General features: G+C 32.8%; 1 protein-coding gene across 2 annotated transcripts; it reads right to left on the bottom strand.

Moving 5' to 3' along the window:
* Nucleotides 1–3,676: 3,676 nt before the first annotated feature.
* LOC123201383 (trafficking protein particle complex II-specific subunit 130 homolog) lies at nucleotides 3,677–14,080 on the bottom strand. 2 transcript variants are annotated; one of them, XM_044616865.1, is made up of 22 exons: nucleotides 13,903–14,080; nucleotides 13,009–13,238; nucleotides 12,471–12,652; nucleotides 11,613–11,796; nucleotides 11,150–11,240; nucleotides 10,374–10,534; nucleotides 10,122–10,211; nucleotides 9,835–9,996; nucleotides 9,529–9,590; nucleotides 9,265–9,355; nucleotides 8,950–9,092; nucleotides 8,563–8,776; nucleotides 7,526–8,071; nucleotides 7,218–7,430; nucleotides 6,590–6,983; nucleotides 6,398–6,488; nucleotides 6,175–6,259; nucleotides 5,686–5,875; nucleotides 5,258–5,556; nucleotides 4,382–4,472; nucleotides 4,093–4,264; nucleotides 3,677–3,907 (listed from the first exon to the last, which is right to left on the bottom strand). In XM_044616865.1, exons 1-22 carry the CDS (start codon nucleotides 14,042–14,044, stop codon nucleotides 3,904–3,906), a joined length of 3,837 nt encoding a protein of 1,278 aa, XP_044472800.1. In that variant the 5' UTR covers nucleotides 14,045–14,080; the 3' UTR covers nucleotides 3,677–3,903. The 2 variants fall into 2 exon arrangements, with proteins under 2 accessions (XP_044472800.1, XP_044472799.1); XM_044616864.1 differs by having other exon boundaries at nucleotides 3,677–3,903.
* Between the last annotated feature and the right edge of the window lie 1,851 nt (nucleotides 14,081–15,931).

Below are 15,931 nucleotides of genomic sequence, written 5' to 3'. Positions count from 1 at the left end.
TGAAATTTTACCTGTTGAACAACTCAAGTACAGTCATTTTTCATTGATGGGTCGGTTCAGAACCCGATCATGTGACATGGGTTAGCACTGAAATTAATAAATCTTTTTTTTCTTGAAATTGTGGATGATCCAAGCTTTGCGCTGAATAACAGATTTAAGTAAAACAAAGAAGCTGAATGACAATGGAGAATTGGAGATCTATCTTATGCTGGTTTTTTTCATCAAAGTCAAGAAAGCATCCTCCTTTTATGATGAGCTTAACTTTCAAGTTCCATCTCAGAGGGTAGTTCATGGTTTGACGATATTTTAAAATTAAACTTTCAATAGTCTGTAAATTATTTGTTCATAAATTTGTGGCATCTAATTTTTGTTAGCCATTGAATAAGGATGTAGAGTTCTACACCTGAAAATCGGTTTTAGTCACTTGTCCCTATGCAGGTAATTAATAGAAAACTTTCCACGTTTTGCAGTTGAAAAGATGAATGATACTTCGGTATCATGCAGATCTGATGAGAGGCTGGCAAGCTTGCAATGGGATCTTTCAAGTAGTTGTCTAGTCACCACCAGGATTTTGGTGAAATGGGACAGAAGTGATAAATCATAAGTGTTAGTTGGAGGCTAAATAAATCCTATGATTTCTTGAAAATCGTAGAAACTATGACACCCTTTAAGACAAATTCTATATCAATAAAATATGAGAAATACTGAATTTGTATAGAGTCTAACATGTGAGCTTCTGTTAAGATATGTTTTGGGTTATAAAACCCACAAACAATACCATTATAAACTATGTCCAAAATAGACTAAAGTTGACAATAATTAGAAAATGAACCAGATTATTATAAGTAATGGACAATAATAAGTAGTGTTTCAGTAATTTATTAAGCAAACCCAGTTTCTCCAACAAGTGTCAAAGATCTGTAGTGGTTCAAAACAGCAACAAATGGTACAAACTGAACGAGGGGAATGCATAACAAAGACATGAAAAACCCTAAAGGGATAGTATGAATAACAAAACATACAAAATCCTCAAGTGTAAGGGTTTGGGTTTAAAATTTGATAATGTCATATTATAATCAAATTTTTGATTTTTTTAGTACAGTGATTTCAACCCCTCAAAGAGATGGTCCGATTTGAATAAGTTTTCTTGTCATGAAAAAAAGAAAATAAAAAGACAGTGAAAATTTTTATAGAACAGTAAAAAAGTGAGTAATGTTATCCATAGTTTTGTTCATTTCAATTAAATGTAGCAGAACAGTACTCCAATTGCTTAAACCTAGTAGGGTGACTTGGAGATGCAAAGACTGTAAAAATGCAAGAGAAAAGGTGAAGGTATTTCAATGCAAAGCATAATAGAATCCATTATCCAATACGAATCAATTCGAGGACTAAGAAAGTTTCTCGTCCAATTCCAATGTGATAGGTATAGAAACCTAAAAATCACAAATTGAATATCTTGGTCCCAATATTTACAATCAACGTTTGTGATAGCTCTAAGAAAATCCTCTTTAGGATTCGAATGCCAACATACTCCTCGGTCCTAGTAGCCTGAGATCCTAAAGAAGTGTCCTTGTTGGATCCTAAAGGGAGGTGGGAGTGAATTATGATATGAGTAGCCTGAAGGGATTGAGCTTGGGACGACGGATGGTCATAATAGCCCAAAGGGATGAAGGGATGTAAACGCCCTTGTTTGATTCTATAGGGGGCTAACGTCCCCTTGGATCTTAATAGGCGAAAGATCAAGCTTGAGATAAGGGATGTCTTAGTAAGGGATCGAGCTCGAGAAGAAGATATTGTCACAATGTGTGCCAAAGGGATTGATGGATTCTAATAACCTGAAATCCTAAAGGAACGTCCTTTTTGCATATTATTGGGATGGATCCTAAACGGGGATGTGGGTGAAATATGACATTCAATAGCCCAGAGGGTTGAGCCTCGAACAAAAAAATGGTTATAACTGTAAAACTATTATGACTAAATCACTCCTAAAAAGAGATGGTGAATAGAAGTTATAAAAATATTGCGTAATTAAAATCTAAATTAATTTAAATTAATTTTTTTTTTTACAAATGTATAAACAATTTTATAAATAAAATGTAGTGAAGCCAGGAGAGAGTGGAAATAAATTGTTTAATGACTTTATGGTGGTTTGAGATTTTTATTTCAAACCTCTTATATTCACTTTTTTAAGTTATCTCTTGAGATTCTAATATTAGTGTATTGCGTTAATACAATAATTTTGTCACGATTTCACCTAGTTTATTTAGGATTTTGTCTTAGTTTATCCAGAATTTTGCCCTTACAATAGTTGATTCGAAATTTTGCTAAACAACTTTTGAGTACAAAAATTGTGAGATGAAAATGTCTCCAACTAGGCTGATTATCTTGATGAATAACAAATTTTCTCTGAAAGAAATAAAGGAGAGAAAGAGTTGGAGCAAAATACGTGAGCTTTAAGTAATTTGAACTTTTGATTTAGATTCACAATACAACTATGTGTACCTACTTTGGGTACACAAATGTGTACACACTTATATATGTCATTATATGATTGAACGATTTTGAATTAAAGATAAAACAACACTCAATCATGTGATAATACATATAAATGTATACATATTTGTGTATCTAAAATAAATACGTATAATATTATTCTTAGAGTAATTTCTTTCTTGTGCACTTCTCTAACCCTTGAATGACTCCTAGGACTGCTTGGCTGTTGGTCTGAAAATAGTCATCGTATTTGAAAAAGATGTTTAAATTAGGTAAAAATCTAATGGAATGGATTTTCATTATGATAGAATGAACGTCCTTGATTTGAAGATTTCACCATTTTTTGAAAAGTAAATCTTCAATTAACTCTATAGTAGTTGAATTTTATTCACAATCTTTTGTGGAATAGGCATTTGCCATTATGGAATGGGCATTCTAATTTTGAAGTCTTCGAACGAGCTCAAGATTAGAATCGTTACGGAGGAGAATGACTTAGAGCCTTTTGAAATGAATTTGAGGAACAAGCTCATTCAACTTCAACTTGTATCAAATGAGCGTTCCGTGACTAAAATGGGTGTTCTATCATCTGTAACTTTTGTTAGTAGAACAAAGGTGTTCTTAGTGGATTGACTTTCTTGAGCAATTGTTCTTGTCTTGAAATCTTTGAGAATAGGCATTCGGTTTTAAGAATGAGCATTCCATGTTTAATCTTCAAATATTGATAATAGGCATTCGGTTTTGAGAACGAGCATTCCATGTTTAATCTTCAAATATTGATAGAAGAACATAGTCATTCCTTAATGGAACAACTTGAGACCTTTCAAAATAATCAACCCTTTGAAGATGGATCGAGCGTTCCAATTTGCGAAACATGCATTCCATGCACATGTCTTGCATTTTCAAACTTCAACGAATGATCATGACATAAAGTCATGGCTTAAGCAATGTTGAACCAATTGCGATCATTTTGCTTGGTTTATATCATCAAAACACAAAGTGACCAATAATCTCTCATTTTTTTTAATTGATGAGAAAACAAATAAAACACATGTTGAAATTCGTGCAGGTCAAAATAAAAATGCAAGCTCCCCTTACACCAACGGTTGTTATTCATTTGGTTAAGATATAGATAAATTTTTTTCCTCTATAAATTATCTCCCCCTTCTTGTCATTAAGCAAATGGTGGATTTAAAAACAATTTTAGATAAAGGAGATGCTCCCCTTCAGTTTTTTACAGAACCATTGTATGCATAGAGTTACATAAACCCCCCCTTTTTATTAAATAAAAAATTCAGATTCAATTTTGTATTTAAAAAAAAAATACCTTACAATGAAGAGCTCAAAGTTCCGCTGTACATAAGCCAGGGCTCTACATCACAGTAACAGCCGATGTTGAGAACTCCCACAGAACTACCTAAAAACGAAATACTCTCTTGTGATTTTTCTAATAATCAGGAATATACAAATTTACAGATATCAAAACTGAATGCCTAAATTTATCTCTGCTTCGATCAAATTGTAATATTTCCGATTATACCGTCTAAAAAAATCACAATAAACTGGGAAAAGAGGCATGCTGGATGAGTTCAGAGACATTACGCTGGAATGCAGAATGAGGAGCTTATTGCTGGAGGCAAGACACCGATCAAATGGGGTTCAGAAGGATTGCAACTTATATTCGCCTTGTTCACATCTGGGAGGCCAAGTTGCGGGGGACGAATGTAACCTGCGACCAGTGGCACGCATAATATAGAGATAACTGTTTTTGAACCTGTCACAATAAAAAGAGACGATTCAGGCACCACAGAAATGGAATTTTTTGCTATTTTTGCTACTTAAAATATTCTATACAGGAAAATTTGAAAGCAAACGAAGTTCATTCAGTTACCTTGCTTTGTTGGGAGAGATATGTACCCTCTTTTCCTTCCAGCGATCATCCAATTGTCAGAATTGGCATTCAATTCATATAACACCTCATCCTGTTGCACAAATAATAAGTATGATCAGTAAATAGCCACCCAAAAATCAGCGCAGAAATCATGAGAATACAAATTCCTTGCATTTGACAACAACTGCCAACTTAATTGCAACCCGTCTTTTAACTATGGCCTATTTGACCCAGAGTGGAGAAGAAAGTGGCTAGTAACATAAGCAAGGTTGACCCCAACGGTTGTCCTAAATGGTGAAGAAAGGCTTCCCTTTGAAATGTTAGGAGTTCGAATAGAATGATCTTCCACGTGTGAAAGGTCAAAACACGAATAGTTTGAAAGTGACTAATGATATATCACAAATAGCTTGGGTCTAGTTAAAAAAAAAAAGAAAAGGTTTCGTTTGAATAATTTCAATCTTTTGCTACAAAAACTGAGTGAGAAAAACTGAATTCTCCTGTTTTATACTGTCTTAGTGTCCAAACGATGATAACTCACCATAAGTACAACAGGTTTCACAAGGCACAGATATGGTTTCCATATTTAAGGTTTATGAATCCAAATCAACAGGAAACTTGTAAACTTAGTTAAACTTCTTTTCATACTTCCCTTATCAGTGTAACCTCCTAGATGTGTGAGAAGACATGTCGGATTTCGACAAAAAATATTAGAAACACGATGCCACTGGGGTTGAAAAATTTTAGCCCCGCTATAAATGACATGTCATATTCCTCAATGTTCTAATAGATACTTTCTTAGTTAAGTGTTCATATAAATAAGAATGTTCAGTAGGCTTCTTTAGTGTTCGTGTAAATGAGAATGTTCAATTGACTTACTTTGCCTTGAGAAGATTCAGTGTCCTCAAGATCCTTTAACCTTTCGACCGTCCATTGCATGTTGACAAGCTGTCCAACTCTAAGGTCACCAGAAGGAAGGGGAAGAAACCCAAAAGCTAGGCTGGGATCAAGCACAGGCCGCTCCAAAACAAGAGCACTCCTGAAGATCGAACTGTTTTTAGCAGCCTCAGTTCCAGTGGAATTTGAAGTCAAAAGAGGATGTGCTTCAACTGTTCTATCACCAGAAATTCCATATTGGATATTTAATATACTCTCTGGTCTCACTGCCTCAACTTCAACTGTAAATCAAATAATGGCTTTGGTTACTTGCCATAAATATATGGCATCAGATCACAATTAAAGTGGCAAAGACGAAGCCAAAAGTCCTGCAGCGACTTTGAATCTAGTTTGAACACAAATGCCTATACCTTCAGTAGGTGTTTTCTCCAAGCATATACTAAAAAGGAGTCCTGCTCTAGAAGTTGGAGAAATGACAAGTGGAAAGAAGGCTGACATTGGCCTCCCATCACCTTGTCCTGCATGAATAAATCCATCTTGAAGATCAAGCCAAGCATCATATATAGTCAACGAGGCCTTCACTTGAGAGTGAATTATCACCTGAAAGTAACAAGTGGCATTTACAACTAAACAATTGAAACTTGACATGAGAATTTCAAATTCTGTTTTTCAATCGCAGCGATGAAAGTAAAATGTAATTATCTGAAGATACCCTTTTGAAGTAAAACACCCCTTTTAACCAACGTCTACATAAATATGCACATCTAAATATGGGAAATTCTGAGCCCTAGATGTTTGCTACTCTTCAGCTTAATTCCATCTAGTAATACAAATAATTTATTAAAAACTAGTACAAGCTCAATTAAGTAAAAATCATGCATGAAAATCAGAATAGGTACCTGCAGAAGTATAGTATCATCAATGCCTTTGTACGAAACACGTGTTCTCACATGGAAAGGGTCAGTGAAATGCACAGCTATTGTTCTGCAAATCAATGCCAGGTAATCCAGTAAATTTATACAGATAAACAACAAATGAGTAATCGCCACGCATACACACAGAGGAAACAGAGAAACACAATTTGAAATGATATCTGAAAGAATGATAGAAAAAAGAGAATGCCTCTCAAATGTCTGGTTGGAGGATATTCCAAATATAAGTTTTAGAGCAAGCGTCCTCATTCCATCAATGATGCTCTGCGTCGGGGGTGTTACTGTACATTAATATATATATTTGTTAACAACAGTTGAACACTGAAATAGAAATATACGCAGCAAACAATAGATTGAAACCATCAAAAGTCTCATTCCTAACCTGAAGATGATCCTCTTGCAAGACTTTTGTTGATAGCACGAACTGGGATCCACAGAATAGAATTCACATTACTTGCCCAATCTGGAAGTTGTATCCTACCATCATCAAGATGCAGCTGTTCAAAGTCTTTATTAACAGCCAATGAGCTGTTCTTTTGATTACTATGACAGTTTTTCAACTTGGGAACACTCTCTGATACACTAATATAGCTCTCCATATCAATGAAATGTGACTCTTCAATCATCAGACCTGGACCGGTATCAATATGCAAGATAGCACCTTTTAAAGAGTAGTCAATAGGGCGTACAATAATCCCAACCCACTGAGCTTCATTTATTAACAAAGGAGATGATACCGCTGCAGTAAGATCAACCAGAGGTCTTGGATTAAAAACCTGAAGAAAAAAGTAAATTTAGGTGATAAAATAATAATATAATATCCACCCAAACTTGAATGAATAGACTCTTGTATCAAATTAGAAATGGAAAGATTTAAAAAAAAAAAAAAGAACATAGCTAGACATCATATGCATAAGCATAAGCATAGTTGTTATCATCATAAAAATCTTTAGATACTACTACTCTTAAAATTCCCACTTTATATTGTTTTATTGCATGAGAGAAACTACCTTCAAAATAGGCCTGATTGGCTTTTCATAGCTCATAAAATCATCACTGTCAGCTGGGCCAACCTTGGAAAAACCATGAGATCTGAATCTCAGGAGTCCAATCTGCCCAGTAAGAGCTCCGAGGACATATGAACCTGGTTTTTGTGGTGGTAAATCAACTGTAATGGAATTCTTACCAGGCTTTAGTACAGTAGCATTAGAACTCTTTAACGCCTGAATTATCAGATGAAATAATTAATTAATCAAGAATTCAACTAAAAGTGTCACAGTACTGAATATAAAGTATCTTTATATTTACAAACGCATACCTTAGCACCTTCATCAGCGTTGTATGTAGCAGTCAAAGTGAGACTAAGTGAATCAAGGGTTATATCATCAGGAAAGCCACTCCAAACTGTTACTGATAGAGTGCCAGGATCACCATGACATAATTCCAAGGGTGACCCAGGATTACCAGAAAAAGTAATTAGAGATGATACATCTAAGGGCACAGGATCCTTCAATTCACTGTGAGCAAGACTTATAACCTCTGACTGAAAGGCTTGGCGTTCCTTTGTAGAGAATAATCCTTTATCTAGTGAAAGCAGTCTCACACAAGATAAGAGGTAACCAGCTTTATCATCTAGAATCTTCTGACACTCAGCTAAATTGGGCAAAACTTCAGCCAATAAATCCTGCCATCCTTCTCCTGAGTAAAGGGCACACACCTTCTCATACGATTTTGCAGCTAGATCAAAGTTTCCATGCTTAAACCAAATAGCTGCTATTTCACCATCAAGGACAACTCCATGCCTTTTCCACCATGACCGATGATAATTGTCTGCAGCACCTTTTGAAAGATTCAAATATTTTCGCTGCCAACAAGGTTCAAAATTAAAAAGAGAGAGACAGAGAGAGGGAAAACAAGGTTGCAAGAGAGAAATAGATTAAATTATAAAGGCAACAAGATCTTTCAAAAGCTTTCAAGTAGGAGCCTTGGATTCAAACCTTTATTACATTTGTGAAACTTTAAAAAAATTACTTACAAAAAAAAAATCCCAACAGTGATCTTCGACATTTGGATACAACGTGTTTATAATGTATGACTTTTGGTATTCTAAGTTAATCCACTAACAAAAAAAGCAAACACCATAGAAGTTCTTAATAAAACTTTATCTGAAGAGGCTACCAGATCATCAGGTGACCTCATGAAATAAATGTTTGAATTGAGCATGCGAAGTGAGAAGAAATTCTTCTTCTTCTTATCTTAATTTATTCATTTTTTAAAAATTCTTGATAGGATCTGCAGGCTTAAAATCATACCGCAAAGATTTTTCTTTAAGCAGAATTTGCATGAATTTAGTACCTCAAATTCCTCCACAGAAGACAACGATTTCCAAAGGTCAGGATTTGAAATTGTACTCTTCAGAGCATGCTCAGAGGCAACAAATATCTCAGCAGGTCTCATAGGTCGGTCAATTGAGCTCTCAAAGGTTCCAGGAGAAGAGTTAGTGCGTGACATAGCAATTGCTTGTAATTTTTTTGAACAGGACATCCTTAATGATGCATCTGAAACTGATCTGCCAATTTACACACCATTACAAATAAGAACTTGAAAAATCCCAGAAGGACAAAATAAATAAATAAATAAATAAAAAAGATTACTTCAAATGAAAACCTTTAAAATTCAGTTAACATCAATCAATGTGGAAAAACCCCAAACATTAGATTTGGTTCACATCACGTGCATTACCCATCAAACATTTCTAACATATTTGCACCACTAAAAGAAGCCCTTCGTCGATTGGCCTCACGAAGTAGTACTGAAGGTTCAAGAGGCAAAGTTTTTCTCTGGATACCAAAGGACTTGACCTTTGGAATTTCTTGAAGAATCAACTGCATAATACAAACAAGCCAGAATATTTCATGTCTTTTCAGAAGCAAATAGAATTACAGCATGCCAAAGGAGACAAAGTGTGGCAACTAAAACTTGATGCTTTTAAATATATAAATCAAAACATTGAATGCTCTTTTGCCACACAATTGCCTCTATAATTTAAGAACTTGCCTTTTCTTTAGCAAGCACTTCAGAGGAAGCATCAGGTGGAACCGAAGGCCAAACTGATGGCTTCGGCCAAGGTAGCATACTGAGAGAGGCACTGCTCAAAGGAAGAGAAAATAAATTTATAGACGAATGATAAACAACAAGAAGGTCAAAATTTGGTATGGTTTAAGGTAATTTAGTTTCAGACACAAGGTCTAGTTTATCGAATAACCAGCAACCATAATAGAAGGCTCAAAGTGATATTGATCTTAAATAATCAGTTTGTACCTGTTGACAGGGCTTCTTTCTATATCTGATCCATATCCAATTAGGTATGCAAGCCTCATGAACTGCCATCACCTAGACCCACTTAAAATATATCTCTACATAAAGTTAAAAATAAAAATAAAAGAAAAGAAACAAGATTCATGGTCCCTAGTGGTGTGAAATTCTACATATCTATATATATATATTCAGAGAAAGATGCTGGCACTGCCAGAATTCTGGCCCAAGTATCAGTTGAAAACTGAATCAATCACTTTTAAAGTGAAGGCAAAACACTAGCATCATAAACAAAACTGCTATAAAAATTACCTTAATTCTACATAAAGAATATAGATCACCAAGGAGTCGATAGAACTCCTTTTCTATATCAAGTGGTGCAAGTCCTTCATTGTAATGAGAAGAGGTCACACTGATTAAATCCAAGCATGCAGTGATTTCCCAAACTTCTCGCATACAGAAAGGTAATATATTCTATAAAAACTCCAAGTGGAGTGAAAGAAAAGGGAAGAAACGCATGATCAGAACTAATACTCCTTAGCAAGTGCTTAATATACAACATTATAAATTAACTATATGAACACATAGATATTAGATACCTCATGTTGTGCCAGGGACTTTGAGAAGGTAATTATAAATGAATAACCTCTTGATGCAACCTCAAATGGACGATTCAACTTGAATAAAAGCTACAAATTATAATAAATCATTGACGATGAGGCTTTCAAGCTAACAAAAAATGAAAAACCTCTTCATCCAACCATATGTTGAGCTTAAAAACTGCAGTAAAGTCATAAATAACTAAATCTAACCAATTTAAGGTTGAACAAGAAATTCCCTGTCTTGCACACCTTTGATTGACAAGCAAACAGATATTGTCTAAAGTCAAATTCCCTGAATGAGTCATCTTGAACAATTTGTGTCAATGCTTTATTTGCAGGATTAAGCAGTGCTGCTTGATCATCACCATGGTCTATGCCTCCAAATTCCCTCTGTTTCCCAGTCACATTAACTGAATAAAATTGGAATGAAATATGAATACTTGAGAATAAGGCTAAAAAAGAAAAGTGGGTACTGCCTTTACCAATTAAAAAAAGGCATCAAATGTTATTGGTGTACCATTGCTACAGAAATCAATATCATGCCTAGATTTTCAAATTATCATAAAAATTTCTTGAACTCTGCAAAATTGAACTCATGAAGGAAAACAGTTGGCTATTTCAACTATTAAAAAGAACTTGGATATGTTTAAAAACTATTATTCAGAGTGCCTTACCCTGACTACTTTATAGGCAGAACAATTTTAGCTAATTAAAATATGCATTCAAGTTAATTTTTTTCAAGCGACAATTACATAATCAATGAAGTTGACATATGCATTCCAATGCCTGACAGTGAATGCTTGTATACATTTAATAGCTTAGCTCCAGCCATATTTCAAGAACAAGGTATTAAGTCTTTCTTCCAGAGACCTCACCCATAGGGAAGCTTATAGGCCAGTAAAATCCAAAAACAAACACAAAGTTTCAAAGGTATCTATTCTTGTATAAACACAATCCCATATACGTCCAACCTAAGCAGAAAAGAGGATATATCTATCTAGCAACACATAAGAAACAATAGGCACCTGTTTCCAGATAGCACAACTCCAATTCATCATATTCACGTAGTGCATCTTCATAAAGATGAGCTATTTCAAATATAAATGCCAGGATTTCCTGATAACAGGGAAAAAAAATTGTTAAGTCAGAAACTTCCAATGTGCAATTAAGATTCAAACCTTGTTTTCCATCCCCTAATGTTAAAATTCAAGAATGTAATTTAAATGAGAGATACATGGCTTAAAAAGAACAATTCTAAGAGTTGAACTCTGCATTTATGGTCAAGTATGAAGCACTATCTCTTTCATACAATTATTGAACATGAAATCAAGGATATGCACTTCCATTGAAAGCATATTCACATGAGAAATAAGAGACATATCATTAAAAAGCAAACTAATGTAATTGACAATTAGGACATATTCTCCTTGCTGCCACAGTACCTTCTTATAACATTCTGTTGGTTTTAAGTTTGTTAAGAGAATCAACCTTTAAAATGAAAAAATTACAGAAGTTCCAGACTGGCATGCATCGCTGCTCACTCAGTTTGCGCATCTCATCCTCATAAAATTGCACACGCCTATCCAATGTATTCCGAATGGACTCCACAATCTTGGATTCCAAATCTTCCCAAAAACTTGGTTCAGGGCCATGTAGATCTAATTTGTAGCACCTGAAGTATATAATTAAAGTATTAAAAAAATAAATAGCAACTTCAATAAATACCCCCTTGGTACACCACACATTTAAGGAAGAAAAGATTCTGTCAATAGGCATATTAAAACCCCTTTCTACCCCAATAAAAATATTCATATATTATCCCCGCAATAAAGCCAAATTTGTGAGTTGACAAAAATATTATGCCTTTGAATCATCAACCATAACCATCAGAAAATTTAAGACGACTGGGCTGCTGTATTTTACTTATTTTTTTATTTTCTTTAGGGGATGTGTTTTGATAGTTTTACAGTAGATTCACTTTCGTTTGTAATTTTGCTTCTCTCAGGTTTAAAATTTTACTTTTTCATAAATAAAAAATCATAATCATTGACAGAGAAAGTGACATTATGAGTATGCTCAAGAACACAAATTCCTTTGGTGCTATTCCTAGTGACTTCATCACTACTAGACTTGTTAATATTAAACTTATACAATACACTAATATCACATTGCTCATCCTGTGTATACTGAAATTGCAAGAAAAAGCATATACTGAAGTAAATATTAAATTAAGAATGATGCATAAGCTAGATCAACGCAATTAATTTTGAGTCAGACTAGGATTTATGCATTGTTCCCAATGCAGTTGTTAAAGTACAAACAAGACATTCAAAACAGCAAGATTACCTCTCTCTCTTCTTAGAGTTAAAATCGGCTTCAATTTTGGCATATACTTTTTTTGCCATTTTGGTGGCTTGATCATTGCTTGGATGAGCTTTGGACACAAATACTATCAGCCATTCCCGATCATCATTTTGGAGAATCAATTTCAAGCGTGGTTTAAGGATTGTTTTGAACTCATCAAGATCCTGGGGAAAATATTAGTGTAGCAGAAAAGATTAGCAATAATACAATGTAGGGATAAAGACAATGAAACTTACCAGATAGCGGTATATAAGTTAGTAAGGCAAAATGATTTGAACTAGCTATGAGAATCCAACATCTAAGATCGTGTATAGTTTTAAACATTTTTTAAAATATCTTTTCGAGTCTAAACTAGTGCCGAACTAGAACATATGATCAAGATACCATCCAGCAGAATGAGTATCATTTACACAGTGTCAATAGCTTTAGTTCAAACCTGTCTCGCTAACACTAAGATCTATCCACTACCCAGGGAAAAGACATTAGATATTATGGATGAATTCAATAATTTGCAAGTTACCTCACATGTCACAAGAACTATAGTTGCATATGGCTCTCGAAACCAAAACAATAGTTGCTCCTGAGGAACTCTACTACGAAGTCTTGAATCTGTTGTTAATATAAATTCAGCAGGCAATTTCTCCACAAACATGAGATTACGTGTCTTGTTATTCAAACAAGCTCTCTTAAACGGCAACCGTTCCTCAAACCCACGCTTCACTGTTGGCCATACATCACTCACATCTTCAACTGCAAATCAGCTCACAGTAAAACCATTAGTAGCAAACATAACAGAATAAATTTGATCACAAGTTATTATTCTTGTCATTTTATATTCCAATTTCATATCACTCCTTACAGAATCAAAACAAATAAGAAACTAATTCACGCCCATTCTTTAATCAGACAACATCCAACAATAATCGTTAAACCAAATAATAAATTCTCCTACTAATAGGCATACATATATTCTTTAGAAAAAAATAACTGCTGCTACAACATTTTAACAATAGGAAAAAAAAAAAAAAAAAACAGAAACTAGTATCCAGCTACTCTAAATTATTAAAAATCTAAAATTATCCAACTTATGCTATACAAACATACATGTAAACATGAAATTTTCTTTGAGAATTTACAGTTTATTCTAATTGGAATCAACTAATCGAGCACCAAAGATTAATACAACAGAGCACAACGAAGTGAAAAATAGCAAATTCTCCGAATAATACCGCAGATATATTTACTAACTATACCATTTTCTTTAAAAATGTAATTTTATGCTAATTTAAAGCTGCTAATCGAAAACTTAAAACTGAAAAATAAATAATCCTTGATCCAGGTACGATCAGATAAAAACACAACAAAGTTATCACTGAAACTGAAAAAAAACTGTATATTATGAGATGAGATTTACCAGCAATTACGATGTGATCAGCCGCGCTCTTGATCGACTGAAACTGAGCTAAGTACTTCGACATTTCTGTGATCGATCTATAAACACTGCAAGCAATCAATGGATCGATCCATCCACAACTACAAAGTAAACGTATGCACATGGAGCAAACTACTGTAACGAACCGGCTATAAAATTTAGGAGGGAGAAATTGAATAAAATTAAAATATAAAAAAATTAATAAAGAATTAATAAAATTAAAAAAATTAATTTTAAAGATTATATCCGAAAATTTTTTATATTCAAAGGAGGGCAGCTAAAATTTTAAAGGGTAGAAGGACAATTTAAAGAGTCTATTTGAAAATATTTCAAAGTTAAAGAGATAAGCTAACCCTTAAATTTATCTATGTTCATCATTGAGAAGCGATCGAGCATTAATACAGAGTGAGAAAGTTATCGTTTAATTTTTTGTTATGTTCATAAGATAAAGAGAATAAGTGATGGTATGTGTGATAAAACGATAAATTTTTACCATTTAAAATTAAAAAAAAAGTCAAATGCCCACCTATTTACGACTTTGTTAATAAATATAATAAGTTTTTGAACTATTATTAATATTTAATATAAATATCCAATATTAAAATATTTTTACTAATTTAAAATTTATCATTTAAAAGGGGTTTAGTTTGTTTAGTTTAGAGTAATACGTAATTACCTTATTAATCTATATTTTATTATTATTATTTTATTGTATTATTGGCGGATTATAAAATATTATAGTAATTTGTTATTACTAAGGTAACATGGTAGGTGATTTAATATATAATCTGATAATCACCTACATATTAAGTATTAAAATATTACCAATATAATCTTATTTTTATGACAATTTTATTCTTGCTTGTTAAATTTTTATGACCAAAGTACCCTTATGTTCAATTAAAATAACACACAACTTAACTACCAAATTTATTTAATTTAATTATTTGATAATATGGTATATTAAAAATAATTTAATTAATTAATTATATTATTTGATAATATGAAAAAAAAAATTGTAATACAATTAACATTGGGAATATTTTATAACATACAAAAAAATGTTTTAATGTAAAACATGTTAATTAAATACAATACTAATTTATAACTAATAATTTTTAAAAAATATTTAAATAAAATAATATATCGGCAATTTTTTATTATTCTCAACCAACAATAATTATTTTATATATAACAATTTTATTAAATACAATATAAATATGATTAATAATCTTTCAGTTAATTTATTTTAGTGATAATATTTTATTTTTATTAATAAAAAATTACTGAAATCTTTTAAAAAAAATTTCAAATATTTTTTTGTCTCTTTTTGGGGTGTAATTGTCATTTTTAAAACCATTGGAGGACATATTAAAATTTTAAAAATACCCCTAAACTTTTTTGAATTTCTAAAAAACCTATGAAAATATTCCTTAATATACCTATTATTTTTAAAAATTGCAATTTGTTCTTTAAACATTTGAAAAGGAAAAATACAAAAAATAAAGGGAAAACAATAAAATAGATCAAAAAAAGAAAATAGAAAATCTATGTAAAATGATCTTTCTATTATTTTATTTAAAAAAATTCATTAACGAAAATATATGACAGTTGAAAATTAATTTTTTAAAACTTAAAATATGATAATATCATTTTAACAAACTCCGGGTGGGAAATAGCCTTTTGGCCTTTAAAATTTCACATCATGATTTCCAAATTCATTAGTAATGTTAAACTATTTAGGGACCTATTGCTTCACAATGTACCACACACAGACGATGACTTCTCATTTGACCGTTGGATAGCGCCCTCCGATAATGTTAATGGGTGTTTGGTCAAAGGCATACCTAAGCCTTTGTTACAGTAGGCCAAACCTCCCCGTAAATTAAAAAAATTTGATAAAGGCAAACCGTCAAACAGAAAATAATTATTGTCCTCATTTGTTGATTCAATATTATAACATTGTAGTCTGAATTCTCTAAGTGGGGTTCCTTCTGAAAACTGTGATAGC

This window comes from Mangifera indica, chromosome 18 (assembly GCF_011075055.1).
Source record: "Mangifera indica cultivar Alphonso chromosome 18, CATAS_Mindica_2.1, whole genome shotgun sequence".
Lineage (NCBI taxonomy): Eukaryota > Viridiplantae > Streptophyta > Magnoliopsida > Sapindales > Anacardiaceae > Mangifera > Mangifera indica.
The sequence above is the reverse complement of the archived record's forward strand: the minus strand, read 5'-3'. Positions and strand labels throughout refer to the sequence as shown.

Coding starts and splice junctions, on each gene's coding strand:
- LOC123201383 (XM_044616864.1), bottom strand. CDS start 14,044: ATGTGCATACGTTTACTTTGTAGTTGTGGATGGATCGATCCATTGATT. Junction 8,072..8,562: donor CTTCTGTGGAGGAATTTGAG/GTACTAAATTCA, acceptor CCTTGTTGGCAG/CGAAAATATTTGAATCTTTC. Junction 5,557..5,685: donor GGAGAAAACACCTACTGAAG/GTATAGGCATTT, acceptor TTTGATTTACAG/TTGAAGTTGAGGCAGTGAGA.